General features: G+C 41.2%; 1 protein-coding gene across 2 annotated transcripts in view; it reads left to right on the forward strand.

Annotated features, from left to right (window-relative positions):
* LOC125311390 (CUB and sushi domain-containing protein 1-like) overlaps positions 1–25,063 on the forward strand; it is a 300,533-nt gene that overhangs the window by 252,370 nt on the left and 23,100 nt on the right. For both annotated transcript variants that reach the window (XM_048269385.1, XM_048269386.1), the window contains exons 33-51: positions 813–908; positions 2,251–2,454; positions 2,947–3,071; positions 3,437–3,533; positions 6,915–7,019; positions 10,161–10,279; positions 10,456–10,525; positions 10,686–10,802; positions 12,907–13,116; positions 14,603–14,791; positions 15,585–15,762; positions 16,274–16,419; positions 17,158–17,238; positions 17,522–17,635; positions 18,904–19,092; positions 19,231–19,377; positions 20,679–20,867; positions 23,249–23,434; positions 24,336–24,530. In XM_048269385.1, the coding sequence (XP_048125342.1) occupies positions 813–908; positions 2,251–2,454; positions 2,947–3,071; positions 3,437–3,533; positions 6,915–7,019; positions 10,161–10,279; positions 10,456–10,525; positions 10,686–10,802; positions 12,907–13,116; positions 14,603–14,791; positions 15,585–15,762; positions 16,274–16,419; positions 17,158–17,238; positions 17,522–17,635; positions 18,904–19,092; positions 19,231–19,377; positions 20,679–20,867; positions 23,249–23,434; positions 24,336–24,530 (2,757 nt within the window). The remainder of the gene's footprint in view (positions 1–812; positions 909–2,250; positions 2,455–2,946; positions 3,072–3,436; positions 3,534–6,914; positions 7,020–10,160; positions 10,280–10,455; positions 10,526–10,685; positions 10,803–12,906; positions 13,117–14,602; positions 14,792–15,584; positions 15,763–16,273; positions 16,420–17,157; positions 17,239–17,521; positions 17,636–18,903; positions 19,093–19,230; positions 19,378–20,678; positions 20,868–23,248; positions 23,435–24,335; positions 24,531–25,063) is intronic.

Consider the following 25,063-nt stretch of genomic DNA (forward strand, 5'->3'; position numbering starts at 1 on the left):
TGAATTGATTATTTTACCTTTCATTCACACCTGTGTTTTGCTTGCGTTGTAAATTCACAGTCATGGTGCAAATCTTTCAGCCCATCTAGATTGGTAGAGTAGAAAACCTACAGTATTTCACTGGACCGTTCATTATGCATAACCTCCAAGTTAAGGAGTTGCATCTAATGTTTAACCTTGTGAGACCATCCTGATCTCGCGAGCTTCAGTTTTCCACTCGCGGAGTAAATGCGAAGCATCCATCTGGCGGAGTCAGGTTATCTAATGTTAGTATTTCTTGTTAAGTTCTATCTGACATCGGAGCCTCGTGGGCCACAGTATGGGCCAGGAACAGTAATGTCCATCTCTGTGAAAATTCCCTTAACGATTGTCATATGACCGTGCTATGCTGAAATATTAGTTAGTAAAATGTTAGTTATGGCATCATTAATATTCAGTAGTTTGTCATTCAGAACATGTTAATGTTTGTTATATGCTGGATATGTGCGTGTTATTATAAAAGTATCAGAAAGCAATACTTAAATTTATGGAACATTTATGAAAGTAAACAGCAAATGTAGGGCTGGGTGGTTGTGCGTTTTGAGTTGTGTGAACGTTGATAGACAAGTATCCGTGTAAATCCAATATTCCAAGGTTTAAATTGCAAGGATACAGACTTGACCTTGCCTCGAGTTAATTTTATTGTTAACACATTTATCATGTGCAGAAGTGATTTCCTTGACGGTGGTCCATGTATGTTTAGAGCCATGCCAGAAAGGATGCTATGTGATTTATGTAATCACATAGAATACCTTTTTTTTCTTCCCTTACAGGTGAGACCTTGCCATTGGCCACCTCGAACCAGATCATGTTGAGATTCAATGCAAAGAATGGTCCATCAGCGAGAGGCTTCCACTTTGTTTACCAAGGTAGGTGTACACACACCACCAATAATTACATACCATCAGCCCGAGTCAACATGATTGTTTCCATTGCTTTCCAATTAGGAAGATGTCATCCCAGTCAAAGAAGAGAGCTATCCCCATTCCCTTCCCTCAGGATTTTTTATCAGCATTATAATTAACAGGATGATCTTCCTTTGCTTGGGGAGGCATTATCGCCAATGCCTTTTGGGAGTTTGAGCAGACCTCTACTCTAAGATTGCCTTTGAGGATTCCTTTCAGTATGAGTGGTTAATGTCAGGCTCTTTGAACACTCTAGTGTCAATAAACAATTAATGATTATTTTTTTACGTCATGTCATGTAATATCACCATTGCCAACTGGAGAGTTGAGGGCACAGGGGACCTGACTTCTACATGAGATGAGATGACATTCAGTGCTTTTGGATGCTTTTAGAGGCTAAACCATCAACACATCCCCTGCCCGCTTCCCACACTCACCCATTCGCTTTGCTGGGAGCCTCTTTGTCAACAAGCCATTTCGATTTCATTTCTGCGCCATTTAAACAACTTTCCCTCAGCCCAGATAGCAGCCCCCACCTCAAGACACCTCAAGGACCCCCCCACAAACCCTCCTTTTTTTCTCTCTCTCTCCTTGTCTTTAAAGATGCAATAAATGAAGTGTGCGAATTACATGTGCTTTTAAAACTCTCTGTGTCAGCTGCCTTATAAAAATGGATGATCTATTAGAAATCTTTCATGGGGAAATTTCAGCACGCGCACAGCAGCGGCCTAGCATGCTCACTGTGTCGCTTTTTATCTCTGCAGTTTTACAGTATACAGTGCTGAACGCGGGGATGCATTTTGTTGGGCTGAGAGAGGATGGTGGTGGGGGTGGATGGGCATTGCATGAAAAATAGTTCTTGACAGTTAGGACAGTTAATTTGGCACATGGCGGCATGTAAGTGATGATGCAGAGTGCCCCCCACACACACACACACATATACCTCTGCACATCTGGAAACATCAGCTCAAGGCAGACCACAAGCACAGTCAAAGCACGGAATACAATCCAATTTCCGAGGAGCACAGAACCCAGTCATGAATTCTAAGCCAAGACAAGATGATGCACATTCTTTGTAGGGGCTGGAAATGTATTTGTGTCACATTGAAGTAGGACTTAAATGTTGCTTCTGCTGCTTCTACTACAACTACATACAAATACATATTTCAGAAATAACGATATTAGCAGCAATATACAAAGGTGCATGATACAAGCAACCATATGAAGCTAAGATTGTTGCCTGTATTCACGTAACCTGTCTATGGGAAGTGACACCATCTTATCTTCCGCACTGTAACCTCTTCAGCTGTGCCACGGACCAGTGACACGCAGTGCAGCTCCGTGCCAGAGCCGAGATATGGGAGGAGGATTGGTTCAGAGTTTTCAGCCGGGTCCATTGTCCGTTTTGAATGCAGCCCAGGCTACCTTCTTGAAGGCTCCAAAGCTATCAAGTGCCATGCTGTTCCCAATGCACTTGCACAGTGGAATGACACCATACCGACCTGCATAGGTAAGTCTTATATTTCCATAAAACAGGCTCCTAGTGTTGCTGATACAGCCTCAAACAGGCTCTGATGTGTAAAGTTGGTGAAGTAGGTATATAGAAATAGCACTGCAAATGATCTGACAGTGAAATAGTGTTGTGTCTATTTATGAGATAGGACCTTTTATTTGGTGTGGTTTCTGAGCCCATCCTTAGTAGACATATTAGCATGCTAACGTGTTCCAGCAGCTTTATAAGACACAAGCAGATCAGAATGGCGGAAAACATTTATTAGGATCCTGCAAGTAACCCAATAGTGATTCAACACTTATCCCAGGTCACCGTGGGAAGCACACATGCTGTTGTCTTTTTTTACAGCAGAAACCAGAAGTGCACACCAACACACCTCTATTAGCCACTGCTTGTCTTTAATAAGAACAGAAAAAGGGGATTTGTGTGTGCCAAGCACAGTATGACTCCAATCTCTCCCCCCCCCCCACCCCTCGCTCTGCTCCCTAGTCCCATGCAGTAGGAACCTGACGGAGAGAAGAGGCACCATCCTGTCTCCTGGGTTTCCAGAACCCTATGGGAACAGCCTGAACTGTGTGTGGAAGATTGTCGTCACCGAAGGAGCTGGAATCCAGGCAAGTTCAAAGAAAAATGACAAAAAGAACAAAGAGAAGAACAAAATGATGGTTGGTTGTGAACTCATCTAATGCAGTAACCCACGCTGACAAAAATGACAGCCTTTAACTGGAAACTACTGTAGAGAGAAATTATTATTTCTTCAATATCAATGCAAGCTAAAGAATTGTGTGTGATATTTAAGGTTGTTCATTGCAAGATTAAGAGTCACTGATTTTATTTTAACTTTAATTTGTGATGTTGTTTATCAGTGAACAAATGAAGATGTTTGAGCATGTCAGTGAAGACACTAGCTTATTGCTAAAGTTAATTAGGAAAATTTTTGTATGCAACATGTTCTGATGTGTTGTAATTTTGATTTTAGATCCAAGTCATTAGCTTCGCCCTTGAGCACAACTGGGATTCCCTGGAAATCTATGATGGCGGAGACATGACAGCGCCCAAATTGGGCAGCTTTTCAGGTGGGAAATGTTGGTGTCAAACAACGCGCATCAAATGAAACAAATTTGGTGCATCCCCTAACAGAGAATCAATGCCATGTAATTGGAAAGTTTCTTTTTGGAAAATGTTGCACTTTTATCAACAAACAGCTCAGTGTTTCAGCTATTGGTTTGGATCCAGTCCATTTTTAGTCTGTGCGCAAAGGTACAAATGCAAAGTGCTCGCCAGAGATTCGAAAATAAACCACCCCTTTCCCTCCCACACCCAACACTTTTGTTTTAGTTTGGGGTTTTGACTGACATCTTGGAGGCCCAATCCCTGACTGAATTGTTCTGAACTTGGCTTGCTATGAAACTAAAGTAGGATTTTCTTCTTCTTTTTTGAGATTCTGCCCAGGCAGCTGAATGTGTCTGGTGTACAGTACATAAGCCTTTGGGATTGCGTGCCAGTTACATTATGATATGCCTTCGAGGACATAAAACATACATACTGTAGCTCTAACCAGTAGATGAATGTCTCTTTTTTATTTGATTGTTAATGCATGAGACCTTTTGGGATGGAGTTGGCAGGCAACTTTATTTCATTCCATCCCAAATTAATTACTGAAAGATGGTTCCCAAGACTAAACAGCTGTGTATGCTTTTAATTACAAAAAAGGAATTGAATACAATGTTACAGGCAGTCCCGCTGGTGCAATTTTTTTTTATTTTACATAGATTCCTGTTCTCAATAATCCTAGTGTCTGTAGAGAAGTTCTCTAAAGTGCCTTAGGAATTGATTTATGGAAGTGTCACTGTCTTCTACATTTGCATGTCTTAAAAGTGCTCATAGACGCATTGCGTTAGAACTTGGCGAGATTCTGTTGTTAAGGGACATCTAAGTAGTGAAGAAACAGAGGAGGTGTTATAGTTCTTATCAGGTAGCTCAGGCTGGACCGCCGCCAAGTTGCTACAGCTGAGCCCAGCAGCCTTTGGCTTCTTTCCTGCTGTGTTGACAAGAAGCCAATTTTTAAAACTTGCAAGCGATAAAAGTTTATTGTTATTCATGCGAATGCTAGCGTACTTGTGGTATGAGTGTGTTACTGATATACTGCAAGGGAAACCAGGCTAGCCTGCTAAGTTATCTCCCCTTTGTAAGTCTGGTTGCAGAGGCAACACTGGTAATAGCTGAAATAGTCATATTAAATATATATGTTGTTTTTGTCACTATTCACAAACTGTGCTGAATGTTTTCTGGCATCAGTTATGTTATAACTCTATAATGTTGCTGCCTGTAGCCTATGTCATTGTTTCCAAATTTACATTTCTGCCTGTGAAATGTTCAAACTGATGTATGCAGTCATTTCTCTGGTTTGGCAACTTTGGGCAGTCATTTTGTTTTTCAAGACTGACTTTTGAGAAAGTCACAGCTCTTTGAATGTCACTCAGAGACACACTGATGTTCCCAACAGATAGAGTTGGTTTGGAAAGATTTGTCGGCGAAGACAAAAGAAATATCAAATTTTCAAGGCCGCTAAACTGAAGTAAAAAATAATCTTGCAGCAGGGGTTCCAAAGCAAGAGAACCTCCTAGGAGAGAGGGGGGTTTAACCTTTTTTGTGTTTCCCGACGGAGTGATGCTGTGGCCAGGCCTTAAGCAATGCTTTCAACAAGCTCATAATGAACTCCGCCTCAGTGCCACGGCAGCCTGCTGACTAAAGGTCGCACGGCTGGGGAGATGTGTAGTTTAAGGCAAATTTTCTGTGGCGTGAACCCTGGCTGAATATCATTGTTCACCTCTCGAAGCCAACAGTCCTCAAAGCAAAGACATTAAACACCAAAACGACTCATCTTGATGAAGTGTAAAAAAAGTCAATCCCAAGGTGTACCTGATGGATTTTTATGATCTAATGCACCCCCCTTCCCCTGAGGATGGCAAAATGCTCATTTCTGCATTTCGTTTTCTTTTTTAGATACCAAATTACCCAAACTTCATTTTGTGTGCTTTTGTGAGTTACACAGAGAAAGATCTGGAGTTTCTGTCAGGCTGCATTGTGTGTGAGAGCTCATTAAGATGCAGAAAGCCATCCTTCTTCTAGTCTTCGTGGTGGGCTACCAGACCCTCACCCATCACAATCACTCATTTAATTCATCCTTTGGTCACAAATCCATTAGTATAATTCCCTTAATTGAACTGTCAGATATGTTTTGTGCTCCATCCTTGTCTTTTTATTCAGTAGCATGCTATCGTACAGGATTAATTACAGTTTACTGAATGCTAATTCAATTAAAATGTGCATGTTATTTATTTATACTTTTCTTGTAACCACCTCAGATGTAATGCCAGAACCCAAATGCCGTGTGACATTATGCATATTTTCATTGTGCTACATATTCTTGACCCATTAAATTCCTGCAGAGAAAATGCATCGCTCCTATTTTTTGGCCATATTCAATCCGGCAAAGTCCATTTTATGCCCATCTGAAGCTCATTTGACAAGCGTAAGAAATGCTGGAGATGCCTGTCCAGCTAATAGAAGTGATGGACCGCTGAATTGCTGGACAGTAGATGAACGCTACCAAGCTGTCAAACTCCATCCAAAAATTATTAGTCAAGTCATTCAACCGTAAAGGAGCACTTTACAGGCCACTATCATCAGCATAATGCACTTGTACTAATACATGCCAGCCACTTTCTCTCTCCGCCATGCCATGTTTGGGATTAGAAGTGAACATTAGAAGTGATACTATTAGAGTATTTCCTGTCGAGGGTTAGGCATTTGTAACATGCAACAGAATCACTTTCTACTGTACCTGCACATCTTATCACTGATGATTAGATGATTGTGTGCATCTCCAGCACTGCTATGTGTTGTGTGGGACACATCAGCTGAACTGGGGGCGTTACGTCTGCCTTAAATTAGCATGCTCTGTCCTTCACTAGTTCAGAAATATTCAAAGTTTCATGCGTTTTCATTTTGTTTAGAATAACACAAAGGATATACTGTAGTTGTGCTGCACACTGAGTGTCTGAATGTTTCTGACAGGCCTCTGAAATCTTTTTTTTTTTCTTTCATAACTGTCCCCTTTCAAAGACAACAAAACTAAATGTGCTTACAGTTTTACCCTTGGTCTTACTGGGGCCCATTGACAAAACTTCAATGACCAGCGGCTGTCAAATTTCAAATGATACTTTCATCCTCTTCTGCTGTTCACACTCCATAAAGGAGAGCCTTTTGTACAAGGACACATCCATTCGGATTACATAAAAGCACTTAATCTGCATTCTCACAAAGCACCCAGGCCACATGGAGAAAACCCCCATTAATTTCACAATTCAGACCCGCGCATGTAACCCAAATGACTACCTGTATAAATGTCAACAACCTTGTTGTCTGAGCCATTTGCATGTGATGTGTTGCAGGCACCACCGCTCCTGCTTTATTGAACAGCACATCCAACCAGCTCTACCTTCATTTCCACACTGACATCAGTGTCGTCGCTGCCGGATTCCACTTGGAGTACAAGAGTGAGTATGGAGCTTTTTAACATTACTATTACGAAAAAGCTCTCTGCCCTTGAAAGTTCAAATGTGTCTACCCTGTAAAATGTTGCAGACATGCCTAACACATTGCTGAGTAATAAGAAATGAAATGAAAGAAAAGAGAAGGGGGTTGGTATTATTTCTTCTTTTGTTACAATATGCTTTATAGCTTCTATTAATACACATTACGCCTCATCCTACTGTGTCAGAGTGCCAAGTGCTTGCTGCTGTTGTATTGTGTTCATTAAACTTGCCTTGGGACACTTGACCACATGGAAATCAGATTACTGGTGCCCTAGACTGGTGGTCTTTTGTGTTGTATTGCCACATTGTTCAGATGTAGAGTGGGTTCAAGGGGTCCATCTTAATTCTCAAGGCAGTTCTTAAAATATGATGGCTTAGAAACACGTTTAATAATCCAAAATTCTGAAAGCAGTCATAAAGTAACATCAAACCAAAAAAAAATCAAATGTCAGTGTATCTACTCATTCTGCTGACAGAGTATCTGTCTGACATGCATGACCTATGATGAAAGGTTTAATTACAGCATTACCTGTTTTTGTTCATTGTAGTTTCTTTTTTCTGTCAGGAATAATTATATTATACCTAGCTAACGAACATTGAATAGGCAATTGCGATCCATATTTCAGGTATAAATATATTTAAGTATTCAAAAATTAAGCCCACAAACTTTTCATTGGGAAAATGTTTGGATTTGGCCCTGGCTAGTCCTCATAGCATACATATCAGCTGTGAAACAATACCTTTGCTGAATTATCTGTGTGAAAGTTCATCAAATTGTTTAACACAAAATTAATTCCCATTAACTAGCAACGGACTAAAACGATTATTTCAAACTGGTGTATGAACCTAAACCCAACCTCACTAATGCTCTCCACACACTTCCAGAACACTCACAAGTGAGTCCCTCACTATTCCCGGGATGGGAAGCTGCCTTTATCCTGGTTTCTGATAACATCAAGGGCCCTATGTCTCCGTGACCACTGGTGCTATCAGGGTCTCTCCCAACAGAAGAAAGGGTGTGCTATAGCTCGTGGGGCCTGTCCTGATCTATACTATTTCACCTAATTCACTCCTAACATCTCCAATTTGTCTACTGCTTTTCACCTGGAAGACAGCCCAATTTGGCAATTTCTCCCAAGCAGTCCACTTAAAGAGCAGGGCCATGTGTTACGCAGGAGTAATGTTGGCCCTGACTCCATTGGAGACCGGAGATCCTTACCAGCACAGTCGTACACTTTTCACCACTTTACCGAGGGGCTTTGGAAGCCAACACTGATCTCATTGCGATCTTGGAGGTAAAGATGCTATTTCCGCCAGTGACACAAGTAGATGCCCCGATCTGAGAAAATAGATGGCGATGAACACTATCAAGGAAGTTCATGAGGATGGCTAAGTGCTTGTGTATTCAACACTGCCAGCATGTATTGCTCCAAGACTCTTTTGGCTAGTCGAAACGCTCTAGACTGTTAAAGACCACCTTGTGAAAATCAAGTTTTTAACCTTGTTAACATGTCTGTATGATGTCTGCTACATTTTACAAGACATGTCATGAGTGAAGTAAGCAGCCCATGTCATAGATTTCTGCTTTGGATCTACGATTTGGCCGATCATAGTCCAGGTGGGCCAATTCAGGCATCAGTTTATGAGTGCCTCATAAGGTTACAGAACCAGTCCTGAGTACCTGGGGGTGGGACAATTCTTCATAAAGTAGCAAACATGCTAACTAACATAACAAATAAGGAGTGTAACAGACCTGAGTAGAGAGATATATCAACTCAATCAAGATTCAGACCTGCCACTGCTTCATGTGCTGTGTCTGTACATATGTCTCACTCCTAGCTCCTTTCGAAAGGTTAAGCTCTTGTCCTTTGTTGAGCTGGCAGTGATTTTTCGAGAGGAGAATGTCAGTTTATTTTTTCCCTCTAAGTATATCATTCATCTGCGGAGAGGCTGGGGACATGTGGCACTTTATCGATTAATCCCCAGAACGGCACACAGAATGGCCTCTCCATGCAGAATGTGAGTGTCAGCAATGTGGAATTTTGTAGGTGGTGGGGGATGGGGGTTGTTAATGGGTAATGAGATGAAGGGGAGGAAAATGGAAAAAAGGGTTCTGACAACACGTCCTGTCGAGACAGCGCATCAGATCAGCGGCTGCTCTAAATGGCTTTAAGCAATGTGGAGTGATTCACTGTGTGCTTATAATTGTTTGGAAATTATTAAGTGGCATCCACATGGCAAATGCTCCACAGATAAGGTACAATGCAGGGGATTACGAACACAATTAAACTAAACAGGTGAAAGAGCATCAAAATGCTTTTTTTTAGGAGGATTAAGCAAATCAAGATAAATCACTTCCAGTGAGCTCACTCTACGCAGAGAGCAAGGAAAATTGTGATCTTCCTTTCTTACCGTTCAAACTCACAACATTGCAGTTAGGAGGATCCTGGCGGCGCATGCTAATTTTCCAGCGCACAGTGTATTCCTGACTCCCAGCGAGTGGGGAAAGCCATGACTGTTTAAGGCTGACACACAAAGGGACGGTGCCACCTGCAGCGTGGCACGTTTAGACGTGGAGGAAGCACGCGGCATCCTCTCTCGCTCGCTGCACTGAAGCAGTTGTCTTGGCAACATACTCTCGTCTCCTGGGTCTACTACAGTGTGTGTGTGTGTGTGTGTGTGTGTGTGTGTGTGTGTGTGTCAGACTTACTTTCTGGAAAATCTACATTTTAAAGAAAGGTGTTGTATTCCGTGTCAACAATCACAGAGAATGATCATGGGTCAGTTGTTTTCTATGGGTCTTACTCTTTTTTGGGCAAACTTGTGCTAAATACAGTATGATTGGTGCACTGATGCATTCTTCTTTCTCAAGCTGGGCACCTATGTCCTATACTGTTCCCTATATTAATGACATCAAATTGTAGTGTTTAAACCTAAACAGCAGCTGTTTAATGCAAGAGAGAATACATCAATATGAAAGTGTTGTCTGAGCCAGATTAACCAATATGAATATGAATACAAATTCAAACCAAACATGCACTCATCTGTGACATGAACAGAGGAAACACAGTAAAATCCTCTATTGTTCTCCTTATCTTTCAGCTGTTGCCCTCACCTCCTGTCCCGAGCCCATCATACCAGCCAATGGCATCAAAACCGGCGACCGCTATATGGTGAATGAGGTTGTGTCGTTCGGCTGCGAACCGGGATATGTGCTTCAGGTGGGTGTCTGTGGAGGCTCGCTCTGGCAGGCGCTTTGAAAAAGGAGCAGAAAAAAACATATCAGAGCCCTGAAAAAAGGATTTGGAGACAGCTGGCCTCCTTATCTGTTTCTTGAAATCTCTTTTTTTTCCCAGTGTGGTGTATTTTATGACAGTGTGGATTTCTTTTTGTGCAGGGCCATTCGCATATCTCCTGCATGCCAGGGACTGTTAGAAGGTGGAATTACCCCCCTCCATTGTGCATTGGTAAGAATCAGCAAAACTTGATATTTGGTATTATTCAGCATAAATGTGACTTGTTTATGTACTGTATGTGAATTTGTTAAATATGAAATATGTATATATTTTTCACTTGTACGCATAGAATTAGCTAATAGTTATATTTTGTTTTGTTTTTGTTTTTTAGCTAAATGTGGTGGTGCCCTCTACGATATGACCAATGTGATTTTAAGTCCTGGATTTCCAGGCAACTACCCAGGAAATCTGGACTGCACTTGGAGGATATTGCTGCCAGTTGGATATGGTAAGGTTGTCACCTCGTGCAGCTAGTGGTTTCAACATCTCAGCCAAGTGCAGTTAGCAACCCCCACAACTCACATGTCAGACTCACATCCGCCCTGATGGGCAAAGACAGGCCTCTCTGTTCAATCATAATTCCTTTCAGACATTTCTAAAGACAGATTTAGGGAGTTGTGTAAACATTTTCCATATTGAATTACATTTTTCACTCGTTTACATTACGCTCGTTCACTATATAGGGATCTATGTAGTGAAACAGATACATAGCAAACAGTGAATGAGTGAATGAGTGAGTAAGTAAACATTTCAAACACAGCTATCGACTATGTGTCCATGCACACCATATTCCGATTAAGGAACATATTCGGGATAGGGCAATATTAAAAGAGGCATATGCCAGGGGTGTTATTTGGGTGTTTAATAAACGGAATATAAGTTTAATCGGGTTATGGCAGTTGAAATAAGGCGTTTACATGACTCACACACAATCAGAATATTGTCATTATTCTGAATAAAACCGGAATATGGAGTGCATGGAAACGTAGTGAGTGCATACCTGACTCTGTGCTAATGATCTGGTGAATTTGTACTCTGCTTACAAGAAACCCATACAGTGGTAGTTAGCTATGAAAGCCTATGACAATTATTGTTCTTATGCATAATTGTAATTGTAGCAATTATATTTTCACATGTTTCTTGTATGCACCTTGTGTGTATTATATCATGTTGTATCTTGTGTGTAATGAATGTGACCGTCAACAATGTTTTGCATTACCGTTTCCCCTGCTTGTAAAGATTCAGGCAGAGGTGCTGCTGCTGCTGCTTCTTATTAATTTCTCCTATACTGAGCCACTCTGGGAGTGCACCCTATCCCGCCAGTGAGAAGTGCATCTGCACAAATACTGTAAGGCATAGATGTTCAGTTCAAAAGGAAACACAGCAGCATGGTGATTGGGATTCAGAAGTCATTCACACTTGTCTTGGAGCAGAGACAGACACTCCCACGTTTAAACAACAACAACAAAAAACTTGTAGAGAAATCCTAAAGCAATTTTCTGCCTTATCAACCAGCTTATGCAGAAGGAAAAGAGATCATGTTTACATTGTGTATCCCAAACACCATTACTATCCACTTTTAACCAGACTGCGCTTTCTCCTCCCATTGCACAAGACAAACAAATACCGGCTCTGCTCCTGCTGATCATTTTCGGCACAGGCAAAAACAGCTTCAGTAAAGCATTTTCAAATAGCAAACCTGGGCCTGAAAGCACAATACGTTATTGTCAATAATCCCTGTGAGTACTGTCCTTGGTGTCACTGTGGAAGAAATTCCCTACTACAAATTATGATAAGGAAGTTGTATATGGAGAGGAATCTAAAATCAGTTCACAGTATGCACTTACGTATCAAGCCTGCTCTTCGTGTATGGCTGAGGTGTTTGCAAAGTCGCTCTGGAAGTCGCTGAGGTGTTTGCAAAATTGGATATACTGTACATAGCCTGTTTATTTCCTTGTTAAAGGGGAACTATGCAGTTTGTTTAGCTTAATTTACCTTAACTTCACAGAGTCATTGGAATGGTTGTATGAGTTTTTCTGGGGCAAATGGTGGCCATTTCGCTTTCCCCTAGCACCTGTGAGCAGAAGAAACACCCTTGCAACTTTGGCCCGCTGGGCTCAGAGACAGAAAGTCTCGCAGCCTCGCAATGTAACGTATTGCTATACTGCACTACACACATACACGCCAGGCACCAGCTATAACAAGGTAGCGATGGAGTTTCTCCCCCTGTAGGGGGAGCTCTGTAGAGAAACCTGCAAGCAAAAAGTGAGAAAACAGCGAAGAAATTGACAAAACTGCATAGTTTCTCTTTAAGATACTAAAACAAGATTAAAGAAAATGTCATTGGAAGTAATTTGAAAAATCCACTCTGTGATGTTGACTAAAATCTCATTATACATTTCAAAACACTTGGTAAGTGCACATAGGGTGACTATTTTTTGGTGGAAAAATAAAGATGCCTACTGCATTCAGTTGAGGTAGGGGAAATCATCATGCTGATGATAGACTAGTGTTAAAATTCAATTTCCTGTCTTTTGTGCTTGTGTTTACAGGAGCTCTGATCCAGTTTGTAAACTTTACCACTGAAGTCAATCACGATTTTTTAGAGGTGCGCAACGGTCCTCAGCACAGCAGCTCTCTGATTGGTCAGTTCAGTGGAACGCAACTGCCACCTGACCTCCTGAGTACGACACATGAGATTGTTATTCATTTCTACACTGACCACTCGCAAAATCAACAAGGTTTCAGATTAACATACAAAGGTGAGACATTTCCCTTTTTAACACAATATCAATTTGCTTGCTTACATGTTCAAATGTATTTGCCATCTTTTTTATTTTCCTTGTTTGGTTTTACGTGCATAAATGGGTTATGTTCCCCTGAGGCGTTGTTGTGCTATGACCACTGTAACTGAAAAAGAAATAACCTCATTTTGAATAATATCTCATTTAATGCTATCATAACAGAATAGACCTTTTGGGACTCTCAGCTTCGGATTATATTACCCTGACTGCACCTGGCTGTGTTTTGTTCAGGCTAAAACCACAGTCAATAAAAAGTGAAAATAATTCATTATATCTGGCTTAAACGTAGGCCAATCCTTACCCTGGAAATTGACACCAAGCCTGGTGATTGTTAAACATGGCTTATTTCAGTTTGCTTGTCAAATATCATTTGAAGATTAGTCCACTATAATGTAGAACGTATTCTAATTAGAAGCAAAATCAATCACTTCTGAATAGAAAACTGCACAGTCTTTTTTTCACATGCTCCCTTTAAGTTACTCATGGATTTTTTCCCTTCTCTTTTTAGTTTCTCAACAATATTGCGAAAACTCAGGGTGCATCTTTAACTTGTGTTATTGTTATATTAATTCAGTCATCATTCACATTGTAGTTATTTTGTCTTTTCTCTCATTCTCTCATCTTTTGTTTCCCCCACCTTATTTTCAGTCAGAGAAGTGAGAGCAACAATTTTATCCATGGCCATAGTTTCTTTCAGTGAATGTGCCTTTGTTAGTGACTTTTCACTAGCTGCTTTATTCAATCGCTTAAGTGGTGGTTAATCATAATCATGACATGTCATCATGTCATGTTCTTGGTGGTGATAAAAAAGTGATAACTTAAACCAAGTCACACAGTGACACAACAGTGATATACTCAGTGATGCTGTGACACAAACCTGTATTGACACAGTGGGCCCTGCCCTAAAAAGCAACTTCCATGAAATATAGGAATTGTGTGGCATGTGGATGTTTTGAGCTAACTCATCAATGCCTCGCCCATGGTGTTAAATTAGGTAATTGATTTTGTCTTGTTATTAAATTAGCTGTACGGTAGTTAGATTTAAGACTTTGTCCATCATTCAAATTATAGTCCAATGAGGTGCTCTGCAAAGATAAACATTGTGGATAGTAAGCTTTAAGATTGCTGCTGAGAAACTAAGTCATACAAACTGGCAGCTTCCAACAGTCCCCCAGTGTTTCACAAGTTTCTTTTTTCTTCTTGCCAGCAGTTCTATTCTGTCAGAGCTGGCTGGTCTGCTCGCCCATTGTGTGTCCCACCTGATGAATAAAAGATGAATTACCTTCAAAGTTAATGCAACATGTAAAGATATGGGCCTCTCAAGCACTACTCACTCTAAAATTAACTGATAAGGATACGAGGCAGGCTTCATGAGGTTTTTATTTATATTTATCTGCAGCTGCCATTGCCATTCTGTGAATGTATTGGAAATCTTTTCTTGCAGCATATGAATTGCAGAATTGTCAAGACCCACCCAAGTTCACCAACGGATATATCATCAGTAGTGACTACAATGCGGGGCAGTCGATCACCTTTGAGTGTTTCCCTGGGTATATTTTGGTGGGCCATCCGGTACTCACATGTCAACATGGAATCAACAGAAAATGGAATCATCCTTTCCCCCGCTGTGAGGGTAAGTGAAAATAGAGTATTAAACATAGAATAGAGGTTTGCAACTTCTCAAAAACCACACACCATTCTTTGTGAATCCATATTACAAATGAACAGTTTCAAAATCTGTTTCAAAGAAACTGAAAAAAGAAGTTTTTGCTGCTGTGTGAGTTTTTTTTCTCTTCTAAAGTCCAATTCCTTTGCAGCAGGTGTGCCATTTGAGTTAGGCAGATCTTAAAAGGTGTTTTCACACCACTGTCTTTATTCCAGAGGGGTCTGTTGTGTGTAGCCTGTTGTTTTTCAGTGACTGGTCTTTTAATTCCCACTCTTTAAAAGAAAACTAGTGAAGATGTGCTACTGGGACCTGTTCTAAATTGCCACCTTGATCATCAGTATAAGCACTGTTGTGTGAAAAAAAAAATCAGAGCCTTGAATTGATCAATACCACCTCACATTATCTTTGGAGCCCTTTCTCACTCAGCCGGAACTTTCCGCTGGTAGGATTAGCCTCTGACTTGCTGGTTACAATGGCTTAATAAATCAACATAGGGCAGTGCTGTATGAATGCTGTTGTTGAAGGGACAAATGGTATTTGAAGCCTAAACTCTATTATTGTATTTACCTGCATATGACAGACAGTAACTGTAGTGCTTGAAAGCTGATAAAGCAAATAAATAAATGAATAGATTAATGAATAAAAGATGAAATGACACAAAGACCAGTCGTCACTGACAGACAAATTCTATCTTCCACTATTTCTCTCTTCCCCCTCTCTCTCTCCCTTTCCCCCCTCTCTCTCATTCTTTTATTTTCAGCTCCGTGTGGCTACAACGTGACCGCTATAAATGGCACAATATTCTCCCCCGGGTTTCCAAATCAGTATCCGGACTCACAAGACTGCACCTGGTTTATAACTGTGCCACACGGCCACGGCGTCTACATCAACTTCTCTCAGCTTGAGACTGAGCCTGTCACAGACTACATCGCCGTATGGTATGCACAAACACACCGGAGATATCTTAACATGCTTGCCCCAGTGTAGCACGATCGCTGTTGTGCAATGTTCTCTATCATTCGGAGGCATGAGGACTAGCCCCTGTTGGTAGCAACTCCTTTTTGAAAATGGAGAGGACTAATGTCAGTATAAAATAAGCTATTTTCATTGTAGGGAATACTCTGTTCTTAAGTGGATGAAAAATATGTGTAACAATGGAAAAAAATACACCTAATCCTCCCTCTCTTAGAGTAATGCAAGTTATTAATCTCCAAAACCGATTAAAAGAGTCGAGTAGCCAGACTCATCATTTTAGCTGTTTTCATTCAACACTCTATATAATAATGCTTTTATATGAAAGTCAGCAAAATCTTGCTATGGATTTGAAAGTAAATCAATTTTTCCCCAAACCGCAGTGAAATGTTAGGCCATTATTGCTTTGTTTAATGTGTTCTGTGAGTTGCACGTTGTAATACATTTTCAATGTCTGGCGCTTGCTCTCTCTTCCAGGGATGGTCCGGACCAGAGCTTCCCGCAGTTGGGGATTTTCAGCGGCAATACGGCCCTCGAGTCAGCCTACAGTTCTTTCAATCAGGTTCTTATCAAGTTTCACAGCGACTTCTCCACGAGTGGGCTCTTCGTCCTCAATTTTCATGGTTAGTTTCTCTTCCAAATGAAAAAAAACTCACTCCTCCAAAAAATGCAATGCATGCTTCAACACACTGCTTTGAAATGTGAAATGTATCTTGTGTTTAAAACATGTGCTCTGTAAAGAAGCACACCGTGACACTGATATTTCATGGGTTGCAAGTAGCTAGTGAAGTTATTTTTGGTAAATAGAAAGCACTTTTTGCAAAGTTTGAACCATTTGAATAGGCTGAAAAGCTACGCAATATGTTTCACATTAAACATGCTCATGAATGGTTTCATTATGGTATCAAGAATGGCGCTTTACTGATTTGATGTGCCCTAGTTCTTTTGCATTTGCTCTTTAGGAACCCTTCATTTTGTTATCAATGGTCAAGGACATACTCTAGATAGAGTTCTAGACAAATGTATGCTATGAATATTACTACAGCAATATCCTGTGTATTAGCCACATTGTGCATAAGCTGTAAGACAGTGTTTTATGCAAGTTAAAAAAAAAAACAATAACATATTATTACTACATTAACTGCCACTGTGTAATAACCTCATACTGTATGTATTTTGCAAAGTGAATGTATAAACCACGGCTAATAGTTGGGAAATTACGGTGAAGACACACTTATAAGAATAGGCATACCCATACATCATGTGTACTGTATGAATGCTATATACTGGCCATTATATATACTATACTCCATTTTTGTGATGAATGTTTTTGTCACACAATTCTTTATGTTCCCCCGCAGCTTATCGTCTCAAGAAATGCCCTTCGCCTCCCACAGTTGAACATGCTGACATTTTTTATGAAGATCAAGATTACGAAATAGGTATGTGTTCACTGTCACACCACATTCCCTTAGAGAGGGGCAGGCTTTGGAACAGACTTGCCACTGATTCCAATATAAATCTGCCCTTGTTCAGTTCTGGTGCTATTGCCTGAGGTTTATCATTCATTTAAGATTTGATTGTATTCAAATGTTTTCATCCAAAGAGACTTCATCATTTAAATTAAATAAAATGTAGGATATAAACAACAACAAAAATATCACGTCGGTGATATCAAATCGTTTAGCCTGGATTTTAACACTGCCTTTTCTTCATTTCTCACAGGCGATATAGTGAAATACCAGTGTCTCCCAGGATTCACACTGGTAGGCAGTGATGAGCTGTCCTGCAAGCTTAATTCTCACCTTCAGTTCGAAGGTCCTCCACCCACATGCGAAGGTGAGTCGAAATCAGAGTACTGCAGCGCTATATTGGGTGTGGACAGGTGGCTGGAAGGCACAGAATAGATAAGACAGGACGGAGGAGGAAGGAGAAAAAGTCGAGGATGCAGCTCAGTTAAATCTCCTGTGCATTGATTGCTGAAGACAAATAAAATAAAGGGAAAGTCAAAGCTGGAGGGGAGGAAAACCAAGAGGGGACTCGAAGCTCATGTCTCACTGACTGCAAAAACAAAGTAGTAGGTCTTGGGTTTCACTTCTCTCTGATGCTGCTTGCACTAACATAGACACACACACACACACACACACACACACACACACACACACACACATACATACAGTATAATAAAAGCAAAAAGAACACCAAACCAAGCGTAGTAAGTGCAGTGGTTCAGGGGGCTAGGCACACTCTGCTTTTTTCTCCCCCCTCCCCTCGAAGTTCCAAAATCAGTGCTCAGGCTCGAGTGGTTATTGGTTGCATTTTAAGATGGCCCACTGATTCAAAATGGTCTGGGGCTTCTTGGCCCAAGGAGTCCGTTTTTTTGTCCAAGCTGATGGAACGGACTGCACAGTTAGTCTAGTGTTTGTGTCTCTCGCTCAGTCTACCTCTCTTTGCACTCCCTCTCGTTCTCTATCCTCTCTTACTCACTCACTCACTCACTCACTCACTCACTCACTCACTCACACACTCACTAACACTCAGTTAAAATGCCTTTTGTTTGGTTGTTTAACAGTTCCTTTTTTGTGAGTCTTCTTGCACTCGTTTCCAATTGCCGGCATCTCCCACGCATCCTTGTTGACGTTTCCCCCACGCAGCACTTCTGATTTGCATCCCAAACATATGCCAGCCATATTTCTCCCCAATTGCATTCTGTAGCTATTACAGCTCCACTGTGCCTCCTGTGAAAGGTGAATGTTCAGAACATCATGCTGCCACAACTCTTGCGAGACGTGCGCAGAAGCCCTGGTGCAGGTTTGTGAGAGTGTAATTGCTGTGCTCAACAACACAGCTACTTACTCAGCCTTGTTTTCACATGTCTCACCCAAAGGGTAGATTTGGATGGCATGTACATCCTCTTTAGCTCTTTTTTTTTCAGATGATTGTTTGTCTCACATTGCCTATCTATGCAGAGACAAAGAGGTGATAGTATTTGAAAGGAGCTGTTTGACAGAGCTAAGAGGCGCCTAAAAGGTTGTTTTTGTGGAGTGTTTTTCCCATCCGGTTAGTGGTGACACAGTGTGAAGTTGGCTTTTTATCTTTTTTTCCAGCTCAGTGCCCTGCCAATGAGGAAAGGTCTGCATCGTCCGGTGTGGTCCTTAGCCCAGGCTTTCCCCAGAACTACCCCAACTCCCAGACCTGTTCCTGGATCATCAAGGTCCAACCTCCCTATACCATCTCCATCTATGTGGAAATGTTTCAAAGTGAAAAACAGTTTGATGAACTGGAGATTTTTGATGGTAAATTTTCTAAATTTCTCCTGTGGCCATTGTTGTTGGGATGTTTATTCATGAGTGCATTCTTGATGTTCGTGTGTTTTCAGTGCAAACATATTCAACAGAAAACAACATTTTAAACAAATGATTTTCTCTCACCAGGACCCTCTGGGCAGAGTCCGTTATTGGTGGCCCTCAGTGGAAATCACTCCACCCAGCTGAACTTCACAAGCAAAACCAGCCAGCTCTACCTGAGATGGTCAACTGACCATGCCACCAACAAGAAGGGCTTCAAAATCCGCTACACAGGTACTCGAGCAGCACTGGAGTGCCTGCTGCACTGCACACAGCTGTTTCTGCATGGCGCCATATGTTGCTATAGCATCCCGCAGCATTCTGCAGTTCTTCTTCCACCAAGGGCCAGTGATAAAGAGTAATCTGAATTCAAAGATAACAGACGTGTGATAAAAGCGTGAGCCTCATCCAGGCTTTTCTTCCTTTGCTGACTACAATGTCCGTGTGGATTAATACAGGATCCTCCCCTCTTGAAGGTTTGCTGCTTTGGACCCAATTTAGGTCAGAGTGTGAAAGGAAGTTGGCCTTTACTAAGTTAGCCCTCATTAGGTGGGGTGCAGACATGCCTACCTTTAGGGAACCATTCGCCAAGTCCTCTTGTAATGGAGGTCAAAGATCCTGTAATGAATTTTACTGAATAACTGCCAAGTGCAGTGCTTCCGACAGACATTTCTACCAATGGCACGATATGATATAGAGTTCAGAAAGCCCAGTGGCAATGATTACTTTCCATCTCGTCTCACCCTTACCCTTCGCCTCTCCTCTGATGCCTTGTCACATTTTTCTCTTCAGCTTCTTTCTGTCCCCTTTGCCCCCCCCCCCTCTTTTGCCGGTTATTACTCCATTTTCGCCTCCCCGTCCCGTCTTTCGCATTTTTTTCAATGTATTGAATCCTTCATATTGGTGGAGTGTCGAGGTGGCTGGGATTGGAAATGAGTCCACTCCAAACCCACCAAGGCTGCGTTGGATCCCAGCCTCGGCTCAGTGCATGATCAATTTTCAAAGTTCTCCTGATGGCCGCCCCGCTGGTGGGCTGATTAAAAGTCTTAAAAATTGACCGCATGTTAAACACCAGGAGGTAATGCAGCCTCACTTTATTTTTACAAAACTGCTCTAAGAGCAGCGTCTAAGCCCTGCCCCGGGAGATCAGCCGTGATCTTAAACTGTCCATTGGGCTCTCATCAGGGTAAATTAGAATGCTGTGGTGCGCTACTGACTCATGGTCTAATCACCTCAACACAGGCACTGATGTTTTTTATTCCCATTTGTTTTCTACAGCCTTTTATGTGATATATGTGCACCGGAATGACTTTTAAGATTCTGATGCTTTTGGGACATTTTGACTCAAATGCTTGACTAGATCAGAGATTTTGGTCTACTAATTTGGGGGAAAAAAACATCCAACTCCAAATAAAAAAAAAGTTTGGATACTTAAACTCATGCAGCCAATATCATTTGAACATCATCTGTCAAATCTATTAAGTATGAAAATGTGGACTATGACCATATTACAAACATGTCTTTTGTTTGTGCAGCGGCATACTGTAGCATGAACAAAATTCCCAAAAATGGCGGTATTCGAAACAGAACCAGGGACCGGCCTGGCAGTAGGCTGCAGTACTACTGTAATGCTGGCTACAGACTGGTGGGCCAGAGGAACGCCACGTGCCGACTCCATCTGAATGGTCTCTACCAGTGGGATAGTTCAGTGCCATTCTGTCAAGGTAAGTCAATATGCCAAGCTGATTCAGGCTGGTGTTCATATCTCATGCTTATGAAAGTTGACCCTCACAAATAAGACTTACTTTAAATGCTAAAATCTTTTCAAAAGTTGGTGCAATGGATGGCTCTGCATCAGTAAAACAAAATGGTATGGTGCATGACATGAAAAGAAAAAAACAGAAACAAGGCAGTCCATTGCCTGTTAAAACAAATGGAATTTTATCAGAGTTTTTTCACAGAAAATAATTCCATCATTAAAACAGAATGCTTTGATCCTGACATTGTTTTACCCTGAGGTCTTTATGACAGTTGGTTTCCCTTTTAGTCTGACTGCAACATTTGACTGAGGAAAAAGAAGTGCTGCCGCACGTTAATTAGAGTGACAGTCAGCTATAGATATTTACTTGTCGGTGAGCTGCAGTGGAAAATAGATACAGCAGAAGTGTTTGGAGAGCTGTGACCTGTGTGAGGCTGCATTTAGAGAGTTTATGTGAGATAATTAACTCATCAGACTCCCAGGGCTCCCATGTGCTCAGGTAAAAAAAAAGCAAGCCGCTATGCACTTTTCAGCATGTGCATATCCCCCCCCACCCCCGACTTAAACGTATGATTTATGCATCATACTGACAGTTGAGTACTTTTGGCGGAGCAATGTAAAGTAAAAAGTAAAAACACCACTTAAGTGTATTCTGCCTGCATCTATCAAAAAGTTGTAGTAAATCAAGCGCCTGCACAAAGCAAAAACCTTTATGATGGCTGCAGGGGTAGTTTTTACAATATTATACATAAACAAATAAAGGTCTTAAAACATAGCATATTTGTGTCAAATTTTGTTTTCCATCTATCCCCCTATTTCTAGTCAGATATAAGGTACCATATTAGGTCTAAATGAGGTTATACGACATTGGATCGCATTTTAATCACATGATCATGTGAACAAGTCTAGTGAATAATTAGATTATTCATTGTAGCAAAACTCAATTAAAGGCACCAAATGCAAACGGCCGTGAGTATACTAGCCTTGTTTGGATATACTGGAGTTTGCCAATGCACAGCAGTTTCCAGCTATCCAATCCACAGTTATCATCCACATTCTCCATGTCCACATCCTCTATCCTCAACAAAATAATAAATAGAGCTCTAATTTCAAGCGTGACTAGTGTGAACATGTCCCAGTCATCAGTGGCAAGGTTTTTGATTACTTGATTACTATTTGATGTCTAGTAATATGCTACGTGTCAACTTCAGCTGAGACATTGCATTTTCATGTAACATTTCTTCATTGTTTTTAAGTCATGAATCTCAGTACCTATGACACGTCTTTCTCAGTAGGCCTGGCAAGGGTGTGATTTGATTCATTTAATTTCATGTTGAGTTTATGTGATATATAGAAACAAATACTTTAATTTGATACTATTTTTAATAGAGTTTGCTTGTTTTCATTTTCATCAAATCAAATGGATTTTAATGACATTCAAAAGGCTAATGTGAAAATTCACATACCACGCTTTCCCGACAGCCTAAATAAACAAGAGTGTGACACAGTTTTCTTCTTGTGTAAATAAATCACACCTCTTTATTTAATGAGCGAATAGCAGAATATTTCCCTTAATGAACAGACAGCTTTGATGAGAAAATTCTGCAGGATGGAACCTACTGTAATGTTGAATCACAATTTCTGTAGATACTGCGCATAAATATGGTCAGCTTGCAATGTTTAGAGAGAAAAACGAAATATGTTGCCCTTCAGGCTAACTCAATTTCATGTGAAGGCATGGGTTAAACTGATCATATTCACAGAATTATGTAAGCATATTTGCTTTTCAAATTGAAATTATGGTTCATGTCCATAGGAAACTACAGTATCTGTTGCAAGCCAGAATAAATTAATTAGTGGTGAAATTCCAAACAACCCCAGAATTATGGCTCTTCCTCCCTACTCAAACTGATGTGCTTTCCCCCAAACGGCACCGGGGTAGCAGTGAATATGTGCCATTTAGGATGAACAACCGGCGAGTGTATTCTCGTTAGTAGCCATCACTCCACCTAAATGGTGCGAACGATCCACACAGCCCATGCTAAGGTCAGGGACAGAGGATAGAGAATTCAGTGCCTGTTTTTTTTAATCAGCGTCTTCAGCATCGGGGTTGTGATCCAGTTTGACAAGAGAGGAGTTTAATTGGTCCCACTGCCTTCAGCCAAACGGACAAAACATCTGCTTTTGTTTTGATGCCTCTAAATGTGTGAGCGGTCCATGTTTATACTGCGTGTGATACACAGTTTAGCCAACAAACACATCTGTGAAAAGGGTTTGTTTTTGCTCCCCTTTTCTTCTCTGTGATTTGTTCTGACGATCTTTTTTGTCTCATCGGGTTGTCGACAGCTATATCATGCGGAATCCCGGAGTCCCCCGGCAACGGCTCATTCCATGGCTACCAGTACACAGTTGCGAGTAAAGTTCACTACCAGTGTGACGAAGGCTTTCGGATGGAGAGCAGCCGCTCCCTCTCCGCCGTCTGTCTGGAGGACGGAGTGTGGAGCAACGCCGCCCACCCTCCTCTCTGCTTACGTGAGTGCCTACAACCCACCCCAACCCCCACCCTTCGGCCCTTCTCTGTTTCTATGCCAACGGCATGTTAAAATCTCCTGCCTCATTGAGCCACCACAGTCGGTGCATTTCTCATTCAATCCCCCCCCCTTGTGAAAATAACGCAGGACAGGTAATTGGTGGAATGAGAGCAATAATGACTTGCTTTCTGCGGTTTAGCACTCAAACAAGACAAATGGTGCGACACCTCATGCCCCCTCAAGACCAGGATTACCATAAGCCAGCAAATAAACACCCACTACCCGGTGCATTTTGATGGTGTGTTCGATAGTGCTGGAAACTAATTATCAACTCATGAGGTGTAATGTCATTCCAGCATGTCCTCGTCCTTATCATGATGTTGTTACGGGTTGCCTCATGAAAGGCACAATCAACTAAGATTGGTGTAAAGCAGTTAGCTTTCTTGTTCAATAACAGAAAATGGAGCCTGATCACACACATTAAGGTGATAAATCATGTGTCACACTTCATCTACATAATGTAATGTGCAGTTTGGATTTCAGAGGTCATATAAGCACACAATTTCAAAAAGAAGCACATTTGCTGATGAAGATATTATTAAAACTTAACGTAATGTTTTAGTTGTTTGTGGATAGTAGAAAATCTACAGGATGTGAATGTACTTTACTTTAGACTTCAGTTTTTAAATTCAAATTTTACTCCATTATAAATATTTTGTATATTTGTAATATATATATATATATATATCCCTACTAGTAGCATTATATTAATATTACATAGCAAATATTACTACGTATAAAATGTATTGTAAAAGAAATGCAAAAAGCATCCATCCTATTTTTTCTACATTTGAAGCCCAAAGCCTACAGTAATGCCAGGATGTTATTTTGTGCTCCTGCAGCGATCCAGTGCCCTAACATTGAGAGCATGCTCTCAGAGCACATGGTGTGGCGACTAATCTCTGGGTCACTGAATGAATACAGCGCTCAGATAATGCTAAGCTGCACTCCAGGCTTCTATCTGGGAGGCAGGCGAATTATCAAGTGCTTGGCAAATGGAACCTGGGATGGAATCGAGGAGAAGTCCACCTGCAAGAGTAAGACCACCCGCACACACAAAGAGACCCTGAGCCTCCCACACCCACACCCAAACCCACACCTTCTCCTTCTTCATGGAGGAAAAAAAAGGAGTCTTACAATTAAGCCCTTCCCGGAATCAGAGGCTATTGAGCAGCCAGAAATCCTCCATATCTATTTGCGCTGGCCATGTGAGACATCTTAATTTTAATTATTGAATACCGTTCATTATCTGGTCAGGAGTTCGTTTCAGACCTGAAGCTAATACATATGAGATCCTACGCAGCATCCTGTGTGCCTTACTTCTGATCCCACCATAATCCACAGGATTTGGTTTGTAGTCACAAGAAGGCACCCTGGACTCAATTTGTTTTGATCATGCTCCTATTTCCACCACACATACAGCCTAGATAAACACTGCAGTGGTGATTAAACCGTCTCTGAAAGACACTTTAGTTAATTAGGGGTCAAAGTGGATGTAAATATTTTAATTAGGGGAGACTTAATATTTAATGTGTTTACTCAATGTCGCAAATGTATGGAAATGCACAGG

This window comes from Alosa alosa, chromosome 18 (assembly GCF_017589495.1).
Source record: "Alosa alosa isolate M-15738 ecotype Scorff River chromosome 18, AALO_Geno_1.1, whole genome shotgun sequence".
In the NCBI taxonomy this organism is placed as follows: domain Eukaryota; kingdom Metazoa; phylum Chordata; class Actinopteri; order Clupeiformes; family Clupeidae; genus Alosa; species Alosa alosa.